The following is a 19,510-nucleotide window of genomic DNA, read 5'->3' as shown; positions in this document are numbered from 1 at the left end:
CTGGAAGATTGAATTCCAAATCTTGCCCCAGACACTTACTAGCTGGGTGAGTCTGAGCAAGTCATTTAACTTCTCTATTCTTCAGATAAAATGTGGATGATAAGAATACCAACCCCCCAAAGTTATTGTGAGGATCAAACGAGATGAGATGTGCAATGTGCTTTGCAAACTTCAAAACATTATATATATGCTAGTTATTATTATACCATTGTCAGAAAAATTGTAAATGAATTTCCCAAGGTACCTTATTAGTGGGTGCCAGACAGTTTTGAGTGATTTGCCTCTATTAGTGAGTTAATGCCAGTTAATAAGTGTCAGAAAGGTTTTAAAATGACTTGTTAGTGGTCACCAGAAAGGTCTTAAGTGACTTGCCCTTGAATATGAAGTGGGAGTTCAAGGTAGTCCTGATAGCAAGTCCAAACTAGTCAACAGGCCATTCTGTTTAACATGCTGTCACTGCCAGAAATTATACCAATAAATAAGAAGCACTACCTCTAAATGCCCATGGGGCCCAAAGAATAGAAAACTGTCTAGCAGACATTTCTGGGGAGGACAAAAAAATCACACGTGCAATCTCTATTAAAAGAGCTACTTGGGAAGTTGAGTTTGGGATACCTAATTTTATATTTTCACCTTCCTGTGTCATGGCCAAAAGCAATTCTTGTGAAAGAACTTGTCCAACCAGTTCCAGTGCAAAAGATAAATAAACAAGGCCTGCATATGCAAAAGGGGGTGGGTTGCCTGGTATCTGTGAATTCAGGTAGCTTAGCCCATTGTTTTGGGTGTTTATTAATTAACTCTTAGGGCTTATGGGTAATGCAAAATGCTAGGGCAGAGAAATGTGATTTAATAGGACAATGACAAAGATACTTAGGGTCATTTGGTAGATTTGGAATCTAATGACCTGTCTTTGTTTCTGAGTTTTGATACTATGTGGTTCTCTCTCTCAATACCCCACTTTTCCTCAATTGTTTGCTATGGTAGACATTTTTTATAGGCCAGAGACAGGAGGTGACTTGTCTAGGGTCATATAAGTAGCAATTAGCTGAGCCAGATTCACAACCACATCCTCTGACTGTAAAATCTGTAATCTTTCATAACTACAACAGGTTCTTTCAAAGCCAAGATTTTATTTTATGGTAGCTAGGCAGACTGCATTATGTAAGAGTCAGTTTAGATCCAACCTTAGAGACTTAAGAGCTATGTGAACCTTGGGCAAATCACTTTACTTCTTTATTTCTCAGTTTTCTCATTTATAAAATGGACTTAACAACAGCATTTACATCAGTTTGTCAATAAACATTAAGCAACTACTATGTGCAAGGCATCCCTTGCTAACATCACACAATTGTGAGGATTCAATGAACAAATAAGTAAAAATCTTTGCAAATCTGAAAAAAAAGCCTAGATTTTATTTTTTCTTTATACTTTCATATCTAGCAAATTATTTAGCATATAGTAGAGCTTATCAAATTGAATTAATCGACTTTGGACAGATAACAAGGTTTCTCTGTTTCTTCCTCTGTTGAACAAAAATTCTGGACTAGACAATCTCTAAATTCTAATCTATGACATTATCTAAACCTATGATACTATGAGTTTATATTGAAGAATAGGAAAGTCTGAAGCTTATAATGGAAACACATTACAGGATCAAGAAATTGAATACCTTCAAAGTGACAGAGAAAGCAGTATTTTTGAAAGATTGTGAATGGATCTGTAGTGTCATCTCACTCATTCAGCTGACTCCTTCTTTGACTCCATTGGCAAGTTGGACTTGGAGGCGAGGTATGAAACAAGGTTGTACATATTCTCGAGAAGAAATGACCTTCCCATCTTGGAACTCCTGGGTGAGGGTATAGATTCTGGCAAGGATCCCAGGCAGGACTGAACAGAGATTGGAGGACTTTGCTCTTACATTGCAAACTGAAGGTGCACAAGGATTGCCTGGTCTATGTGGTACATAAACTGGGGTTGTACATTCCATGGTCTGGGATTTGCAGGGCATACAAGGTGAAGATTTACATTCTGAGGCACATGGATTGCAGGGAAGCCTAGGAAACAAGATCATACAATTTAAGGTAGTGTATATTAGGAAAGTATTGGTGATATTTAAAAAACAAACTTGATAAAAGGAGAAGAATGATGATAACAGATTGTTTAGCATAATTTATGCAAAATAATCTACTACACACATTTGATTCTTATCCTCAATTTACCTGAAGAAAAAATAATTAAAATAAAGGTGCCAGTAAGCAGATTGAAATTGTTGAAAAATAGTATTCAGTGAGTTTTAAGAACCATTAAATCTTATGAACTTGCTTCTATTTAATTGTAAATTTTTCAAGGGTGGGAAATGTGTCATTTCATTGTCATATCCCCAGTTCCTTGCATAGTGTTTTATATATATCCAAAAGACAATTTACAAATATTTCCAAAATTAAATTGAGATTAACTAGATTTTGGTTAATCCCTATTATTATATGACATAGATGGGAAATGGAATCAGTGCAGGGTCTGAGACCTGGGAGACTGTTTAAAAAGACCAGGGTCTTCTACTGCATCCTGAGTCATTGCCAGTTATCCTGACCTATATCTTGCCACTGGACTTGGTTGACTCTGAAGGAGAAAATGAGGCTGATGATTTTATCCAGCCTGACTTAAATACAATTCACTTGCAAGTCAAAACATCACCCTCCTATGTCTTTGATTCTCTTTGAGAATTAAGCTCAAACAACAATGAAGGATTCTCACATAAGACTCCACAGGCCCTCTAAACCTCCTTCTTCATATAATTTCAAGGTGTCTGTGAACTTGAAAAGCAAAAAATACATTTTTGTTTTCATTTACCCCAGACTGAAATATTTAACATTTTCTTTAATTATAAATTTTACAAAACTAAAACAAATCACTATTTCAATAAAATGTTCATAGGCTTCATTTGACTCCTAACAAGGTCTATGACCTTGCTGTAGAACCTAGAAATATCCTAAATCAGAGATAGGTATACATGGAATAATAATATTCAAGGAATAAATTTATGTTAAAGAATATATCGACAAGATATCTCATTGATATATATTTAAAGAAATGCATTTAAAGAACAAAAACAGTAATAGTGTTTATTTGACAATTTAAGGTTTGTGAAATTTCTTACAAATACCCTTCTTATCCCTGCAGCAGCCTGGGGATGTAGGTATTATTTCTGTTCCCATTTTACAGGCTGAGAAAGCTGAGGCCAACGAAGGTCCAGAATATTACATCTAGTCAGTGTCTGAGGCTTAGTTTGAACTCTAATCTTCCTGACTCCAGGTACAATACTCCATCTGAATTTTTGAGGACTTCACTAGGAAAGTCATTGGCATAGAGAATTCCCAATGTGAAAACTTCCTTTATAGACTTAAAGTGACAACAGATAAGTCATCTTAGAGAGTTTCTTGGGGGCAACTAGGTAGTGTCAAAGAACCCTGGGCTAGAAACCAGGAGGACTCTTTTTCCTTAGTTTAAATCTAACTTCATATGCTCATTAGCTGTGTGATCCTGGGCAAGTCACTTCACCTATTTATCTCAGTTTCCTCATCTGGAAAATGATCTGGAGAAGAAAATAGCCAATACCTTCAGTGCCTTTTCCAAGAAAACCCAAATGGGGTCATGAAGAATGAAACTGAACAGCAACAAAGAGTTAGACATAGTTAGAACCATATATTATAGGATATGGAACCATAGCTAATAGGTGTCGGAGGCAGAAAGACTGTCTATTTACCAAACTAAATTGTATCATCTCTCAGTGATAAGAATAGTTGATATTTTTAAGGGTAGTAAAGTGCTTTTCATAAGTGATCTCCTTTGCTCCTCATAGCCACTTTGTAGCATCGACATTGCTGATGCAATTAACTTCACTTTAGAGATTAGGAAAACTGAGGCCTGAAGATGTGAAATGACTGATCCATGGGCCCACAGCCATTAAGTATCAGAGATAGGGTTCAAACCCTGGTCTTTGAACTGAAGATCTAAATGCTATTGGCTACAATATACTATTTTTTGATGATTCAGACTGTCCTTGTAGTGAGAACCCCATTAAAATAGATATTTATATGCTGGTAGCAGCAGTAGCAGCAACAACAACATTTTAGAGATGGCAAATTTGAGAAGGTCACTTGCCTAGTATCATAGCTAGTAAGTATGTGAGGCAGGATTTGAACTCAGATTTGTCCTGATTTCAGGTCTAGTATTATATGTATTGTGCTGCCTAATTGCCTCTGTTCACATAATAAAAATAGACTAACATATATATAGTGCTTACTTAGTGCCAGCTGCATGTTCCTTAGTTAACTTTGGTGCTCCATCCATTGCACCACATAAAAACCTCATGCAAAGAGATGTTTAATAGAATCCATATAATAGATTTTGAGGATAGCTATGTAGTTCAGTGGATAGAGCACTATCCATGGAGTCAAGAGGACCTGAGTTCAGATCTTGCCTCAGATACTTACTAACTGCATGGCCTCAGGCAAGTTATTTCACCTGTTTGCCTCTGTTTCCTCATCCATTAAATGAATTGGAGAAGGAAATAGCAAATCATCCACTATCTTTGTCATTGAGATAGGGTCATAGAGAATCAGATATGACTGAACAACACAATAACATATTCTGCTTTATTTTGGAGGGTTATTATATCTGGAATTATATGTATTTTTGTATATATATGTGAGTATATATGTACTTATGTATATATCTTTCTATATCAATTTATCATTTATCTATATATGGTTTACAATCTATATAATGTTAGGTTATGTGAATGGTTATATAATATGATCCTTAAGAAGTCAATATCTCTGGCTCACTTTTTATATGGCTCACTCAGCCTCTCATTATGCCCTTTTATGGATATTGGTTATCATTCAGATTATTTCCTTAAAATCTTATGGTTTCCTTTGGCCAAACCTTTCTCCAAAGCCACTGAAGGTGTATAATCAGTTCAAAGTACCCACTGAATAGCCCATTGGTTGAAGAAGTCACTCTAACTTCACAAACCTGCAGTCAGTATTATCCAGAAGCTGTCGATACATGGTGATCTCACATTCCAGCTTGGACTTCATATCCAGCAGGATTTGGTACTCTTGATTCTGCCTGTCTATTGTACATCGGATCTCAGCCAGCTGGGATTCCAAGCTCTCAATCAGACCCTGGATCTGGGCTAGCTGGATGGCATAGCGGCCTTCTGTTTCTGTCAGGATGCATTCCTGAGAAGCTCTCTTTAAGACAGAAAGAGAAATGAAGTTAACAGCTGATTATGAAAAGTTGTTTTTCAGAGTTCTGCTTAGTGTTCCTTGGTGACGTTATGAAAAATTCAGGTTAAATCATATTCTAAGTGATAATTTGTACAGATTAGAATAATCTTATAAGTAAACATTTTTTAAGATCATAGAATTAGAGCTGAAATGGATCTTATAGGTCATTTATCCTTATTTTACACATGGAAAAACTAAGGCTGAGAGAGATTAAATATAGTTTTCTGCATCATGAATTTAAAAAGTTGAGCAGATTTTTCAAAATGAATTTTAAAGTATGAATTGACTATTTAGTGAAAGTTACTCTGAGGTTGGTATATCTGCTTTACTTGTGATACTTATTCTATGGTAGCAATAGGTATCAATTCTGACTTGACCATTTAAAGGTCAAGTATTTAAAACTTTCATTATCCACTTTTTTCTTTAGTCAGTTTCAGTCATGTCCAACTCTTTGTTGGACCCCTTCATTTGGGACCCCTTCTGGTGATTTTGGTAAAGATACTGGAGTGGTTTGTCATTTACTTTTCTAGCTGAGGAAACTGAGACTGACATGGTTAAGTAGCTAATAAGTGCCTGAGGCTACATTTGAATTCAGGTCTTCCTCAATTCATGCCTGACACTTTAACCACAGTGCCACCAAGAAGCCTTTTATTATTCACTAAACAGGCTCAAATCTTAGACACCATAGTGGTATGGAGAAGTTTATCTATCCTTGACCTTCCTCTTTCCACTATATGTGTCTTCTTTCCTTAGAATTTGTAACTAAAATGACCCATCAAAGTCATATAACCCAACCTCTTTATTTGACATAAAAGGAAATCGAGGGAGCTTAAATCATTTCCCCAAAATCACACAGATTTGAACCTCTATCTTTTTGTTTCAGGTCCAGCATTCTTTGACTGTCTCTTCTTAGCCCTCCCCTAAGTAGCCAGAATGAACACATTGCTATACTTAGAGTGAGTCTCTAAGAGAGGACTCTTTTTAAGTACATTCATTTTAAGACAATTGGATTTACCTACTGCCCTAGCCTAAAGCATTTATATTTTAAAAGATTATGTAGAGCAAGAGAAAAAGAGAAATATTAAAGGATGAATAGAGTTAAGCAATGCTAAGGGATTAAATTACTAACGACAATAGTAATAACACTAATAATAGCCAACATTTATATAGGCTTTAAGTTTTACAAAGTGCTTAATGTATATTATTAGCTCAATTGGTAGAATTTCAGGTCTCATTGGGGTGGAGGTGAATCTTTGGGAAGGAGGTAAATTTGGGAAGGAAACCTAGAATCCCTAGGAGGTGAACTGGACATAGAACTGAATTTGGAGTTGGAAGGCATGAGTTTGAATGCAATAGGACCATGGTCTGTCACTTAACCAGTATCAGTTTCTTCAACTGCACAAGTAAGAATATGAACAAGATGATCTCTCAGGTCCCTTCTAGTTCTAAATTTACAGTATGATGTCATAGCATCCAGATGACCACAGACTCTACCTACGCTATGGACTGGCTCTCATGCCAAAGCTTTTGATCTTTTGCCATTTTGGCTTCAGAGAATGCCAAGGACTAGATGGCAAAGGAAACTCCTAAGTTAATTGAACTCACCTCCTACACTGAATCATCCCATATCTATAGAAGTCAATGCATTATAGGCTTTGCCAACTCCCATGGGCTACACACCAGGCTGTGCTGGGCCTGCAGTTCGATCTCCAGAGCGCTGATGGTGCGCCTCAGATTGCAAATTTCCTTCTGGAAGCCTTGCTGTTCTTCTGAGCTGGATACTATCTGCTGACTCAGTTCCTGCAACTGAGACACAGATAACATATTTAAAAAAAAAGATATTTAAAGTAGATGGAAACTTTTCTAAGAGAAAATGTGTGTGTGTGTGTGTGTGTGTGTGTGTGTGTGTGTGTGTGTGTGTGTGTGTATGTGCTTGTTTATCTCAAAGTGCCTACCTGGGTGTGAAACCATCCTTCAACATCCCTGCGGTTAGTCTCAACTAAAGACTCATATTTGCATCTCATTTTTTGTAGGGCTTCATTCAGGTCAATGGAAGGGGCAGTATTCACTTCTATGTTGAGCCTGTTACCAAGTTGACACTGTAATGAATTCACTTCCTAAAGAAAGGAAAAAAAAAGAACACTTGTTCAATGAATGGATTATTACCACATTTCACAGTGCAATAGTTTAGAAATCATCAGTTCCCTTCTAGGTTCCATTTAGTACCAGCATTTAAATTTTCCCAAATTTTGAATAGTAGTTCTGAATGAAGGATTGATTAGAGAATTGGTAAAGAAAGCAAAACCTTAAGGTAATTACCTTTTAATAGAGTACTGAGATTATGGGAAAGAATTCTTACTTAGTAAGAATAGTTAAAATAGAAATGAACCATACAGAGGATTGGGGTAGCATCTCTCCCTTTATTTACCCTTCCCCTCCTCCCCCCATCATTTGAATTGTAAGGGCTTATAAAGTTTTCTGAGGACAAGCAATGGATAAAGCAGCATAAGGGACTAGAGTAATGAGAAATGAGTAATGAGAAATCTCTTTTCTTAACTGTACTAATTCAAAGCCAGGATTGCATAAAGCCACTAAGGGAAACTCATCCTGTCTTTTTTGTCAAGCTGAGAAAATACGACTTTTCCCCAACTGAAGCTGTTGTTTTTCAATCTAGACTCCCTTTTATAAATTTTAAGAGTATATTCTATTAGACCTATATTACTGTGAAAGGAACAGATCTGGTGGATTGACAGTAGTCAAAATAACTTCTTTAAAAAAGTAGAATTAAAAGAAACATTCGGTAGGGAAGGCCACTATCTGAAGACTAACTCAACAGAGTGGACAATTTCTGAGATTTGGGACCCAGCTGACTTTATTAATAATTTTCTAACCTCTTCATGGTTGTGTTTGAGGTGAAGGAGTTCTTCCTTCAGGGACTCAACTTGTCCTTCTAAGTCAGCCTTGCACAAGGTCAATTTATTCAGGATTTGATGGAGGCTGTTGATGTCTGTTTCCACCAACTTCTGCTGGGCCACTTCAATTTCATACCTTTAAATCCCAGAGAGAGTAAGAGAAAAGGAAGGAATGGATGGTTCAATAACAGAAGTTAACAAATCCAAGCAGCAGTAAATTCTCTCTAAAGTTGTCTGTTTCTCCTAACTTTCTACTATGGGGTATCTATCTTTGAAGAGAATTTCTGTTCTTTCACTTATTCTTATCTTTGAACCAGGAACAAAGAGGCACTCAATATATTTGCCTGTATGACATCAAACTGTGATTTTCCTCAAAGAAGAGGACTAATAATTTCCTAACTATGTTGGGAAAAAGATTTCCTTTCAACTTTGATGAAGAATCCAGAGGAATGACTATAAAATGTTATAATTCTTTAAATATGGGAATTAGTTAATTTGGATGTCTATAGCCAGTAATTAAATTTAATTGGTTGTATTGATATTTGGTTTTAAGTTTTTAACAACATATTTTTCAAAGAAAGAAAAAGAAAGGTCCTTAGTGGATCCTTGCATGGTTCCATTGGGACATAGTTGATCCTAAAGTAAATGTTGAATCTTAGGTTAGCCGTGAACAAAACAGCATATGGAAGGGTCCAAGTGAGCTTACTTTGCTCTGAAGTCATCAGCAGCCACTTTAGTGTTGTCTATTTGGGAGACCAATCTGGAATTTTCAGCTTTGGTGCACAAGATCTAGGATTTAAGAGATTGTGCAAATGAATGAGACTTGAAAGCCAACAATTCTTCCTAGGATGTTTTTCTTTGGCACTATCCAAGCTGGTATGAAAGACTTTTAAAGATAAAAATCTCTATGTGTGGTTTCATCCATATGGGGAACTGTCTACATGGCACTCTATCAGCAATTTACCATCTTAGAGAGTTCCCTGAGAGATTAGACAATCAAAAAGCTGGTTTCCCAAGTTTTCCAAATTCCAAGACTAGCCTTCTTCACCATGCCAAACTGTCTCTAATGAAAAGATAAAGCTTCCAGTAATCATCATGGTTTGGTTTATAATCCCAGAATACTCCTGCAATTCATAAATTAAAAACAATTTTTCAAGGCCAAACAATAGCTAGCATTATACAGATGTGATTTATTTATACATATCTCATTTGATTATTGTTTTTGGTCATGAAAAATCCTGGGAAGAGGTGCTATTATGATTCTCATTTTTACATCTGAGAAAACTGAGTCAAACAGAGGTTAAGAGACTTACCTGGGGTTATACATCTAGTGTTTGAGGTTGGATTTAAACTCAGATATTCTTGACTCTATGAATAGTATTCTGTCTTTTGTATTACTTTATTGTCCATAGAACTATCTGATATTATTACTTAGTACTGGGTAGTCTAATCCAATAATGGGGAGACCTCTGCAATAATAAGGTAATATAAAAGTTTGAATGTCATCCTTGTATAACATTTTTCATCTCTACTTGAGGAATTCCCTCCAGACATAAACATAAAACATCATGATAAGCTCTTTGCAAACTTTATACATGAATGCTAATTATTTTTTCCAGACCAAATACCTTTGTCTCCAAAGTTCTAAGTCCACAACTGAATTACACTAAGACTCAAGAATCATTACCTTTTGCTGAAGCTGCTCTATGATGTTGAAATAAGAGAGATAATCAGGACACACGATGGGAGTCTGCTTTTCATGCTGCTCCCGGATCTTGCACTCTAGGAGGGCGTTCTCCTGCTCCAGGAGTCTCACTTTCTCCAGGTAGTTAGCCAAGCGCTGATTTAATATCTGCATGGTCTCTTTCTCATTGCTATCAATGTTGCCTTCATTACAGCTCTCTTCACAGGAAGATACCTTGAAATTGTTCAGGAGATAGATGGGAGGGCGATAGGGAATTGGATAGCAGACCCTAGGTGAACAGACCTTAGCTTGGCAATGGCTGATTTGACGACTCCTTGGTTGGCAGCAAGCAGAGAGGGCTCTAGAAGTTGGAGGCCTAGAATGGCTTATGAAAGTAGTTGAAGAACATTTGGGAGGACCACAATTGGATGCCATAGTGTTAATATTGGCAGTTTCAGTTTCGTTTCAATGACTTCCTTATCCAACCTCCATATTCCTTGTGACACAACCCCAAGCCAAAAGCCAGACTTCCTCCTTCTTCTCACATTTATATAGCCTTCTATGAGGGGGCGTTACAACATGCAGGATGTTTTCCTTTCTAATGTTTCCATCAATTTCCATAGAAACATCTAATTAGTCTGCTTATTTACTTGCCTGAGAACTCCTAGTCCCATAAAAAGGTGTAGTTTGAGTTGTTATTAAATTATTACCCATCTCATAACTATTATTTGCTACTGGGCCCAAGGCTTCACAGGATGGCTTCAAAGGGGATGCTAACACCAGCATCACCCAAATTATTAGCCATGTGTGAGTAGATTAAAATAAGCAAGTCACTTAACTGCCTGCTGACTTCTCTGTCATTGATATTTGCCAATAATGAGAAGAAGGGAGATATAATGGAAAGAGAACTGGTCCTGGAGTGAGGAAGAATTAGGTTCAAATCCTGTCTGTGACACATACTGATTGTGTGACCTTAGGCAAATCACTTAACCTTTCAGTGACCCAGGCAGCATTCTGAGACTAATTTGCAGCTCTACATTGGTGGAGGGACTTTTATCATAGGTAATTCTTTTTTTCCCATGTGGTTATAATCAAAAAGAGAAAAGGAAGTGGTCCAAAAAGCTAACATGAACTAATAGGGAGAGTTCCTAGAAATCAGGGAGGTCAGAGGTCCTATTCAGTCCACATAGGTCATATAAGAAGGACAGTGATAAACTATAAATTAGAGAACAGAACAGAAAAGGGCCTTGAGTCAATATTAGTACAGAGTTTGGCTGAAGAACCTGGGAATGCTAAAAGAAGACTTGGGAAGTGGAGGGAAAAGGAAGTAAATAACACGTGTGTCATTTCAGTCATATCTGACTTTTTTTAAACCCTATTTGGGTTTTCTTGGCAAAGAACAGCTTGCCATTTCCTTCTCCAACTCATTTTACAAGGGAAATTGAAGCAGATAGGGTTCAATGACTTGACCAGGGTCACACAGCAAATATCTGAGGCTGAATTTGACTCACAAAGATGAGTCTTCCTGTCTTTAGGACCAGGACTTTTTCAACCACACCACCTAGCTGCCCTCTGAATAGCAGCTGTCTACAAATATATGAAGGGTTGTCATGTGGAGGAGAGATCCTGGTTGTCTTGAGGGTAGAACCAGAACAAATGCATTGAAGTTGAAAAGAAGTATATTGAATCAACATTAGGTAAATTAGAGTCCTAGAATATTAGGATCCTAACAATTGCAGCTATCCAAAGTTGTTGCCTAGGGAGGTTAATGGGTTCCCTCGCTGAAGGGTTTCAAGCAAAGGTAGAAATTCATCATCTTTGTGGCAGAGAGAATTCTTTTGGGATGATGAATTGGATCAGATAGTTTCTGAGGTCTCTCCCAACTCAAAAATTCTGTAAACCTATCATTTGTATTCTTTTGAACAATTACTAAGGCATGTTAAAAATATCAGCTTATAGAGACCAAGGTCTCTCATTGCATCCAGGATCATCTCTAGTTATCTCCATCAATATCTGCCCATTGGGCCCAGATGACTCTAGAAGAGAGAATAAGGTTGATGACTTTGTACAGCACTCCCTCACTTAAATCCAGTTCACTTGTATGTATGGCATCACCTTCCTATGGTCTGGGCTTCTTCCAGAATGAAGGACAAACATATTATATGGGAGAAAGGTATAATAGTCCCTGGGGAATTTAGCTGACATTACTTTGCCTCAATCAATTGGTTTTCATTTTAGGATATGAGTGTGTAAAGTTAAAGTTTATGAATAAATTGGGTTTTTTCTTTTAAAAAACAATCCATTGAATAATTGCTAGATTAGTTTTCTAAGTAGAGACTGGTGACTACAGGAGATTATAGGAGCAAATACCAGGTATTTTGAAAGATGTCTTTGAAAGATCTTAGAAGAGATAATCAAAAGAGAAGATGAGCTATTCTTTTCATGTTTTATATTGAGAATGAGTGATATTTTAATATTTTATATGAATATTAATCATGATATATATGTTATATATTATATATTATATATATGTATTGTTCCATTTTTGGTTTGAATTTGATGTTTAGATAATTCTATTATAAAGAACACCGTGCTGCCTCTATTCATTTGATCAACTGTACTTCTTTTCCACTTGTTACTTGGACTTTGCCCCTGAGGCCACCTGGCTCTGATAGGTGAGTTTTTGCATTAATTGCCCAGTCCAAGCTTCTATGATACTTCCAGACTGCTGGGTTATGCCGCTCCAGATGTCTTTTCCCATTAAAATAGAAGGCAGGCATTAAAATTGAGGGCAGGGACTTTCTTATTTTCTTGTATTTGTATCCTTAGCACTCTGCACTGGAACATAGTGCTTCATAAATACTTCTCTCCCTCTCTCCCTCCCTCCTTTCCTTCCTAATTTATCTGTCTGTCTTATCTATTTTTCTGATTATTTTAGAGGTGCTCTTTAGAGAAGTTAGTTTTTATCTGACTCTGAATGTATACGTATCTGTGTGTGTATTGTGTGGATATTAAAATAAACTTTCCTAAGTAAAGAAAGAATTTAATGAATAATTTGGACATGTAAATAAAAAATAGCTTTTGATGATCTACCTGAAAGGTAATGGATAGAAAAGATTTTTTTCTTTTGTCCTACATGCAATAGAAAATTTGTTTAGAAAATCATTACATGATTTTCCACATATTCAGTGATGTCTTTTTTACTACCACATGTCAATCTCTCCATTTTCTGTGATGTGGGAAAAACTCCATTAAATTCACAAGACACTATAGTGAAAGAAATGCAATGTCTTTCTCTTTTCTTTGAGTAGTTACTAGTCTGATAGCTGAGAAAGGTAGATTATGGGAAATAAATTGTTTGCCATGTAGACAAGTGATACAAGGTTATTTTATTGCCAAACAGCTTTTAAAGACAAATGTTTTATGAATGTCAAATTAGCCTGTATTGCGTTGAGTTGTGAACTAGCCCCAGGATAGATTTGGTTATAAGACAGAGTTTGAATAAGTTAGTACAGGTATATGTTGGAAAATGTTTAACCTAAAATTGTTTCTATGAAGAACATGTGTGTGGATAATGCACTTTTAAGTTTAATCTGCATTATTGATATTTTTCTCTACTTTCTTAAATCAAAACAACCAACAAAACAATAAACTGATTTGTAGCATTTGCTGATTTCTGAGATCTAAATGCTTACATTGAAATTTTAACAACTGACTCTAATAGTTTGAGCTGTCTCCACTGTACCTTTGATTATAAGTGATCCAATGAGGATTGGAATTAGGCTTGCATTATGTGATTGATAATAATTAATAACTAGTGGGAAATGTTCTGAACTATACATTAAGATTTGCATTAAAATCTTCATTCATAGTATGTTTTCTTAACATTTCAGTTGTTATTTAGTGGTCATGACCCAGTTTGACAATCTGAGGAAACTTATATTCCCCTTGTTAATAAAATGAAAAAAAAGAGGAAATTTTGCATAAATACAAAATATTTATAAATTTATTTTAAAAATTTATGCATAAGATACATAAAAGAAATAAGAATAAAAAGAAAACAAGGATTAATGAAATTAAAGATGTATTTTTTTCCATACCCAACTCAATAGCTCTCTGAACCCCAAAAAGTACTGGGGAAATTCAGATTCAGCATCTTTGTTTTATTTACCTTCTATTAAATATTGCTTAAGTTGACTTGTTTTAAGAAAATATTCTGAGAAAAGAAAACTTGCCTCTACTATTGATATATCAGTTCAAGGATTATGGGAAACCTGGGACACTGTCATATTGTTGGTGGAGCTATGAACTCATCCAAACTTTCTGGAGAGAAATTTGGAACTACGTCCAAAGGACAACACAAATATGCATATCCTTTGATCCAGCAATACCACTATTGGGTCTATACCCTGAAGAGATGATGAAAAAGGGTAAAAACATCACTTGTACAAAAATATTCATAGCAGACCTGTTTGTGGTGGCAAATAATTGGAAATCAAGTAAATGTCCTTCAACTGGGGAATAGATTAGCAAACTGTGGTATATGTATGTCATGGAACACTATTGTTCTATTAGAAACCAGGAGGGACAGGAATTCAGGAAAGCCTGGAGGGATTTGTATGAATTGATGCTGAGAGAGATGAGCAGAACCAGAAAAACACTGTGTACCCTAACAGTAACATGGGGGTGATGATCAACCTTGATGGGCACACTCATTTCATCAGTGCAACAATCAGGGACAATTTGGGGCTGTCTGCAATGGAGAATACCATCTGTATCCAGATAAAGAACTGTGGAATTTGAACAAAGTCCAAGGACTATTTCCTTTAATTTAGAAAAAAAGCTGATATTTTATTGTCTGATCTTGTTATCTCTTATACTTTTTGCTTCTTCCTTAAGGATATGATTTCTCTTTCATCACATTCAATTTGGATCAATATACAACATGGAAACAATGTAAAGACTGAAAAATCGCTTTCTGTTGGGGGGGTGGGGGAGGGAAGTAAGATTAGGAGAAAAATTGTAAAATTCAAAATAAATAAAATCTTTAACAAAAATATAGAATAAAGAAATATCAATTCACATGTTGTTGTTGCTTCTTCATTTTTGAGGAGAACCAAGCCATCACAAGGTGATATCTTGACTTGTTTGTGAACTGGATTTAAGTGAGGCAGTACAAAGTCATTAGTCCCACTCTTTCTTTCAGAGACATTGGAGTCCAGTGGTGAGACAAAGTCCGGATGACTGGCTATGGCCTATGATACAGTAGATGACTAGTGATGACCACTGCATCTTGGAGGCTTGACCAAGCTTTAAGCATTTTATAGAACCTGCTTCCATCATCTTCATGACAATTGGGACAAATTGTTCTCATCTGTCCATAGTACTGGGAGAACTCTTTACTTGTATGCTATTTTCAAAGGTATTCTTTCATACATTCAACAAGAACTTATTAATCACCTAGACACTGTTTGAGGAGCTGGGAATATAAATATAAAGTAGCAGTCCTCACTGATTTGAATATTTTATTTAATGAAAGAGGCAGAAAAAGACATTTGGATGAAAAAGAGCAGCTTGAGGGGAAACCTAGATGGTCCTGAAAGGAAGTGAGTGAAAGCAGAAAAAATATTTTGAAGACAAAAGTATTGACTGTGAAAATGGTGACCAAGCATTGTTTTCCAGAAACCAATTTACATGCAATTGCATTTAGGACATATAACTGGAAGATTTTCCATAAAAATTTATTTGAGAATTGTTTTCTATTTTATAGAAATATGAATTTTGGGTTTCTCAGTATAAGTTTGATCTGACCACTACATACAGGGAGGTCTTGCTTTCAACCCCAAAGGACATAAGCATTAGAAGGAAGAAGTTGACATTAGGATCTTCCTATAGAAGCTAATAGAGATGAAAAGTTGGCATTGGCAGAGCAGATTTATAATAACAACTTCTTTGATCTGAGTCCAGCTGAGACTAGATGACCAGGCTTTGCAATAGGTATATGGATCTGACCTGAAGGGGTGTGGTGGAATGGGGAAGCTTTGATGCTTGTAGTTGTTTGGAGAAAGCAGAAGTCTTTTTTGACTAGGCAAAGGCTACTTTTGCTCTCTACCACCACCTACAGCTTGGGAGAAGGCAAACATTTTAGAAATTTGCCTGTGGTACCCTGTGGGAAAATCATCAGAATTAGGAGAACATTTACTTTCTAATTAATAGTTTTAGAAAATTCCTTGGGGGTGAAGAGTGGGGGGGATTTTATTGAGAAGTTAAGTGACTATCCCAGTCACACAACTAATGTGTCAGATGTAATCCTGCAATAAAGTCCTACTCTAAACCTGTCCTGTATCATGGAGGTAATCATTGATTCTTAAAGAATGGGTCAATGGCATACAAATTCTGACAGATCTTATCCTAGAAAGATCTAGAGTACAGGTCCAGTGAAAGAATGTATGTCTGTTGTTCAAAGAAAAATGATAAATAAATTTGGTGAGGTTTATTAACAGATTAAGCCTTGATGAATGATTTTGTTGGCTGTAGTGATTCTCAAAGACTATCTACAATTTATAGAAAGGTTCTAATTTGCATTGAAGGAAGGAATACCTAAAGCTCTGGGATTACAGATCTTCGATTTTAGAACCATCATAGAAATTTTAAGAATTACAGAGTATTTCTGTTACAGCAACCCTATGAAGTAATTTGTAACACCAAGCCTTACTATTGTTCAGATCATGTGTCTATGACTGAAATACTACCACTTGAGGTCATCATACCTTAATTAAGCTTTTGGCTTTTTTGAAGGCAATTCAACTCTTAAATATCTACTATGATGCTAATCATCTTGTGATTATAGTTTTAATACTATCACACATTATTCTCTCTACTTAATTCTCTACCTCCACTCCCTCTCAGAAAATGACCTTACTCACCAAGAAGAGTAAGGCCATCCAGGATAATTGTCCTCCAATTCTTTGATTCAACTTCAAAATATGTATCTGCATTCTTCCTCCACCTCCATCACAGAATTTCTCTCTTTTCATTTCTAACTTGGGGGAAGAAGTGCCTTTCTCTCCCACTTTACAAAGTTAGTCATTTTTCCTGTGTTCCTTTTCCTATCTTTTTCTATCCACTTCAGTTGTTTAAGTAAACAAGCTACATAAAATGGGAATAACCAAGTATCCCATATGAATGCATGCTATCAAAGAGAACTGTCAGTGAAGAATGGGAAATTGTAAAAATGGTAGGTAGACTCTGGGGATCACTCTTTCTTTGGCAGTGATTGGAAACAGTAAATAAAAAAAACAGTGCTGGAGGGTTCACAGATGCTTATGATCTTCAAATTCTTGAGCAATTTGTTTTGAGAGAAACAGAACAAATTTTGTAGTACCATTGAGGTGAATTTCATAAGTGGTAGATTGGAATGAGATGGAGAACTCAGAGGTACTTATGAATTCAAGAAGATTTCCATTATATTTGTGATTGCTGTGCAAATTCAGGGGTTTGCTGAAATCAGTAGGAGAGACCAAACTTTTAGTGCAATCATTTATATTTTAGCAAATGACAAATACTACAAATCAGGCTTGGTTTATTGTTTTCTTTTTATATGGACTTTGAAAAATGATGGAAAAATATTAATAATGCAGATGAAACTTAAAAGTGTATCATCTGTACTTTATTTTTCTGGAGCTGTTTATTAAACATAGGCAGCACATTCTTGCGTAGGTTTGCTTTATTTTCCTGAGGTTTTCTTGATGTTTTCTTGAAAGATGATATCTAGGTTTTTTGTTTGAGTATGACTTTCAGGTAGCCCAATAATTTCAAAATTATTTTTCTTGGATCTATTTTCCAGGTCAATTGTTTTTCTAATGAAACATTACATTGAAATTTTTTCATTCTTTTGGATTTTTAAATTATTTCTTGATTACTCATAAAGTCATTGGCTTCCATTTGAACAATGGTAATTTTTATGAAATTAATTTCTTTAGTGAACTTTTGTACTTCCTTTTTCATTTGGCCAATTTTATTTTTTTATTTTTTGTTTATTTTATATTATTATACTAATCTTGTGAGAGTAATCATAAACCACTCTCCACTCAAAAAAGATGAGAAACTTCAAGAAGAGTGAGAGAGAAAATAGAAGAGTACTTCAGTCTGTGTTCAGATTTCAATGGCTGTCTCTGGGTTGAGTTGCCTTTCCCATCATAACCACCAGAGAAGTTGTTTCAATATTTTTTCCACAGTTGGTATCACTAGCTGTATTTCCCTCCACTCTATTCTTCTCCACTCTCATTTATTCCATGCTCTCTCTCCTTTCATCCTGTCCCTGTTCAGAAGTGTGTTGTATCTGAGTACCCTCTTCCACAATCTTCCCTCTCTTCTATCATGTACTCTCCCCTTCCCTCCCTCCCCTATTCCCCCTTATTCAGTCCCTTTCCTCTAATTTTTCTCTAGGGTAAGATAGATTTCTATACCCTATTAAGCATGAATGTCATTTTCTCTCTGAGTCATTTCTGATGAGAATGAAAGTTCACTCATTCCCCCTTGCCTTCCCCATTCTACTCCATTGTAAAAGCTTTTTTCTTGACTCTTATGTAAAATATCTCAGCCCCCTTCTTCTCCTTTCTCTTCCTCCCAGTACTTTACTTTATCATCCATTGACTCCATCTTTTTACTATATTATACCATAATATTCAGCTCCTTCATGTGCTTTGTCTATAGATAATCCTTCTAACTGCTCTTATAAATGAGAAAGTTCATATGAGTTATCAGTATGTTCTTACCATGCAGGAATAGAAATAGTTCATCATCATTAAGTTCCTCATAATTACTACTTCTTGTCTGCCCTCTCCATGGTTTCCCTGAGTCTTGTACTTGGAGATCAAACTTTGTGTTCAACTCTGGCTGTTTCAATAGGAAAGTTGAAAGTCCTCTGTTTCATTGAAAGTCCATCTTTAACCTGAAAGAGGAAGTTCAATTTTGCTGGGTAATTGATTCTTGGTTATAAATCAAGATCTTTTGCCTTCTGGAATATCATATTCCAAGCCCTATGAGCACTTAACATAGACGCTTCCAGATCCTGTGTAATCCTGACTATAGAACCACAGTAGTTGAATTGCTTGTTTCTGGCAGCTTTTAGTATTTTTCTCTTTGACTTGGGAGTTTTGGAGTTTGGCTCTAATATTCCTGGAAGTTTTTCTTTTGGGATCTCTTTCAGGAGGTGATTAGAGAATTTCCTCAATTTCTATTTTATCCTCTGCTTCTAGGATCTCAGGGCAATTTTGCTGTATTATTTTTTGAAAAATGAAGTCTAGGCTCTTTCCTGGTCATGACTTTCAGGTATCACAATAATTTTCAAATTATTTCTCCTGGATCTGTTTCCAAGGTCAGTTGTTTTTCTAATGAGATATTTCACATTTTCTCCTAATTTTTTTTGGTATAGTTTTATTTCTTCATGAGTTCTCACAAATTCATCATCTTTTTTAGTTCCATTCTGCATTTGAAGGAGTTATTTTCTTCAGAGAGCTTTTTTATCTCCTTTTTCAGCTGGCCAATTCTGCTTTTTATTTTTTATTTTTTTATTAATTTATTTTTTATTCTCATTTTGTACAAATGTTTTTTTACAT

At 35.8% G+C, this 19,510-nt stretch overlaps 1 protein-coding gene across 1 annotated transcript; it reads right to left on the bottom strand.

The window, feature by feature from the left end:
• Positions 1-1,738: 1,738 nt before the first annotated feature.
• On the bottom strand, positions 1,739-10,325 carry LOC141512050 (keratin, type I cuticular Ha4-like). Its single transcript, XM_074220958.1, has 7 exons — positions 9,894-10,325; positions 8,913-8,995; positions 8,186-8,342; positions 7,250-7,411; positions 6,975-7,100; positions 5,038-5,258; positions 1,739-2,054 (listed from the first exon to the last, which is right to left on the bottom strand). Exons 1-7 carry the CDS (start codon positions 10,323-10,325, stop codon positions 1,739-1,741), a joined length of 1,497 nt encoding a protein of 498 aa, XP_074077059.1.
• Between the last annotated feature and the right edge of the window lie 9,185 nt (positions 10,326-19,510).

Source organism: Macrotis lagotis, chromosome 2 (genome assembly GCF_037893015.1).
Source record: "Macrotis lagotis isolate mMagLag1 chromosome 2, bilby.v1.9.chrom.fasta, whole genome shotgun sequence".
NCBI lineage: Eukaryota > Metazoa > Chordata > Mammalia > Peramelemorphia > Peramelidae > Macrotis > Macrotis lagotis.
Note: the sequence above shows the minus strand (reverse complement) of the source record. Positions and strands in the feature narration are given on the sequence as shown.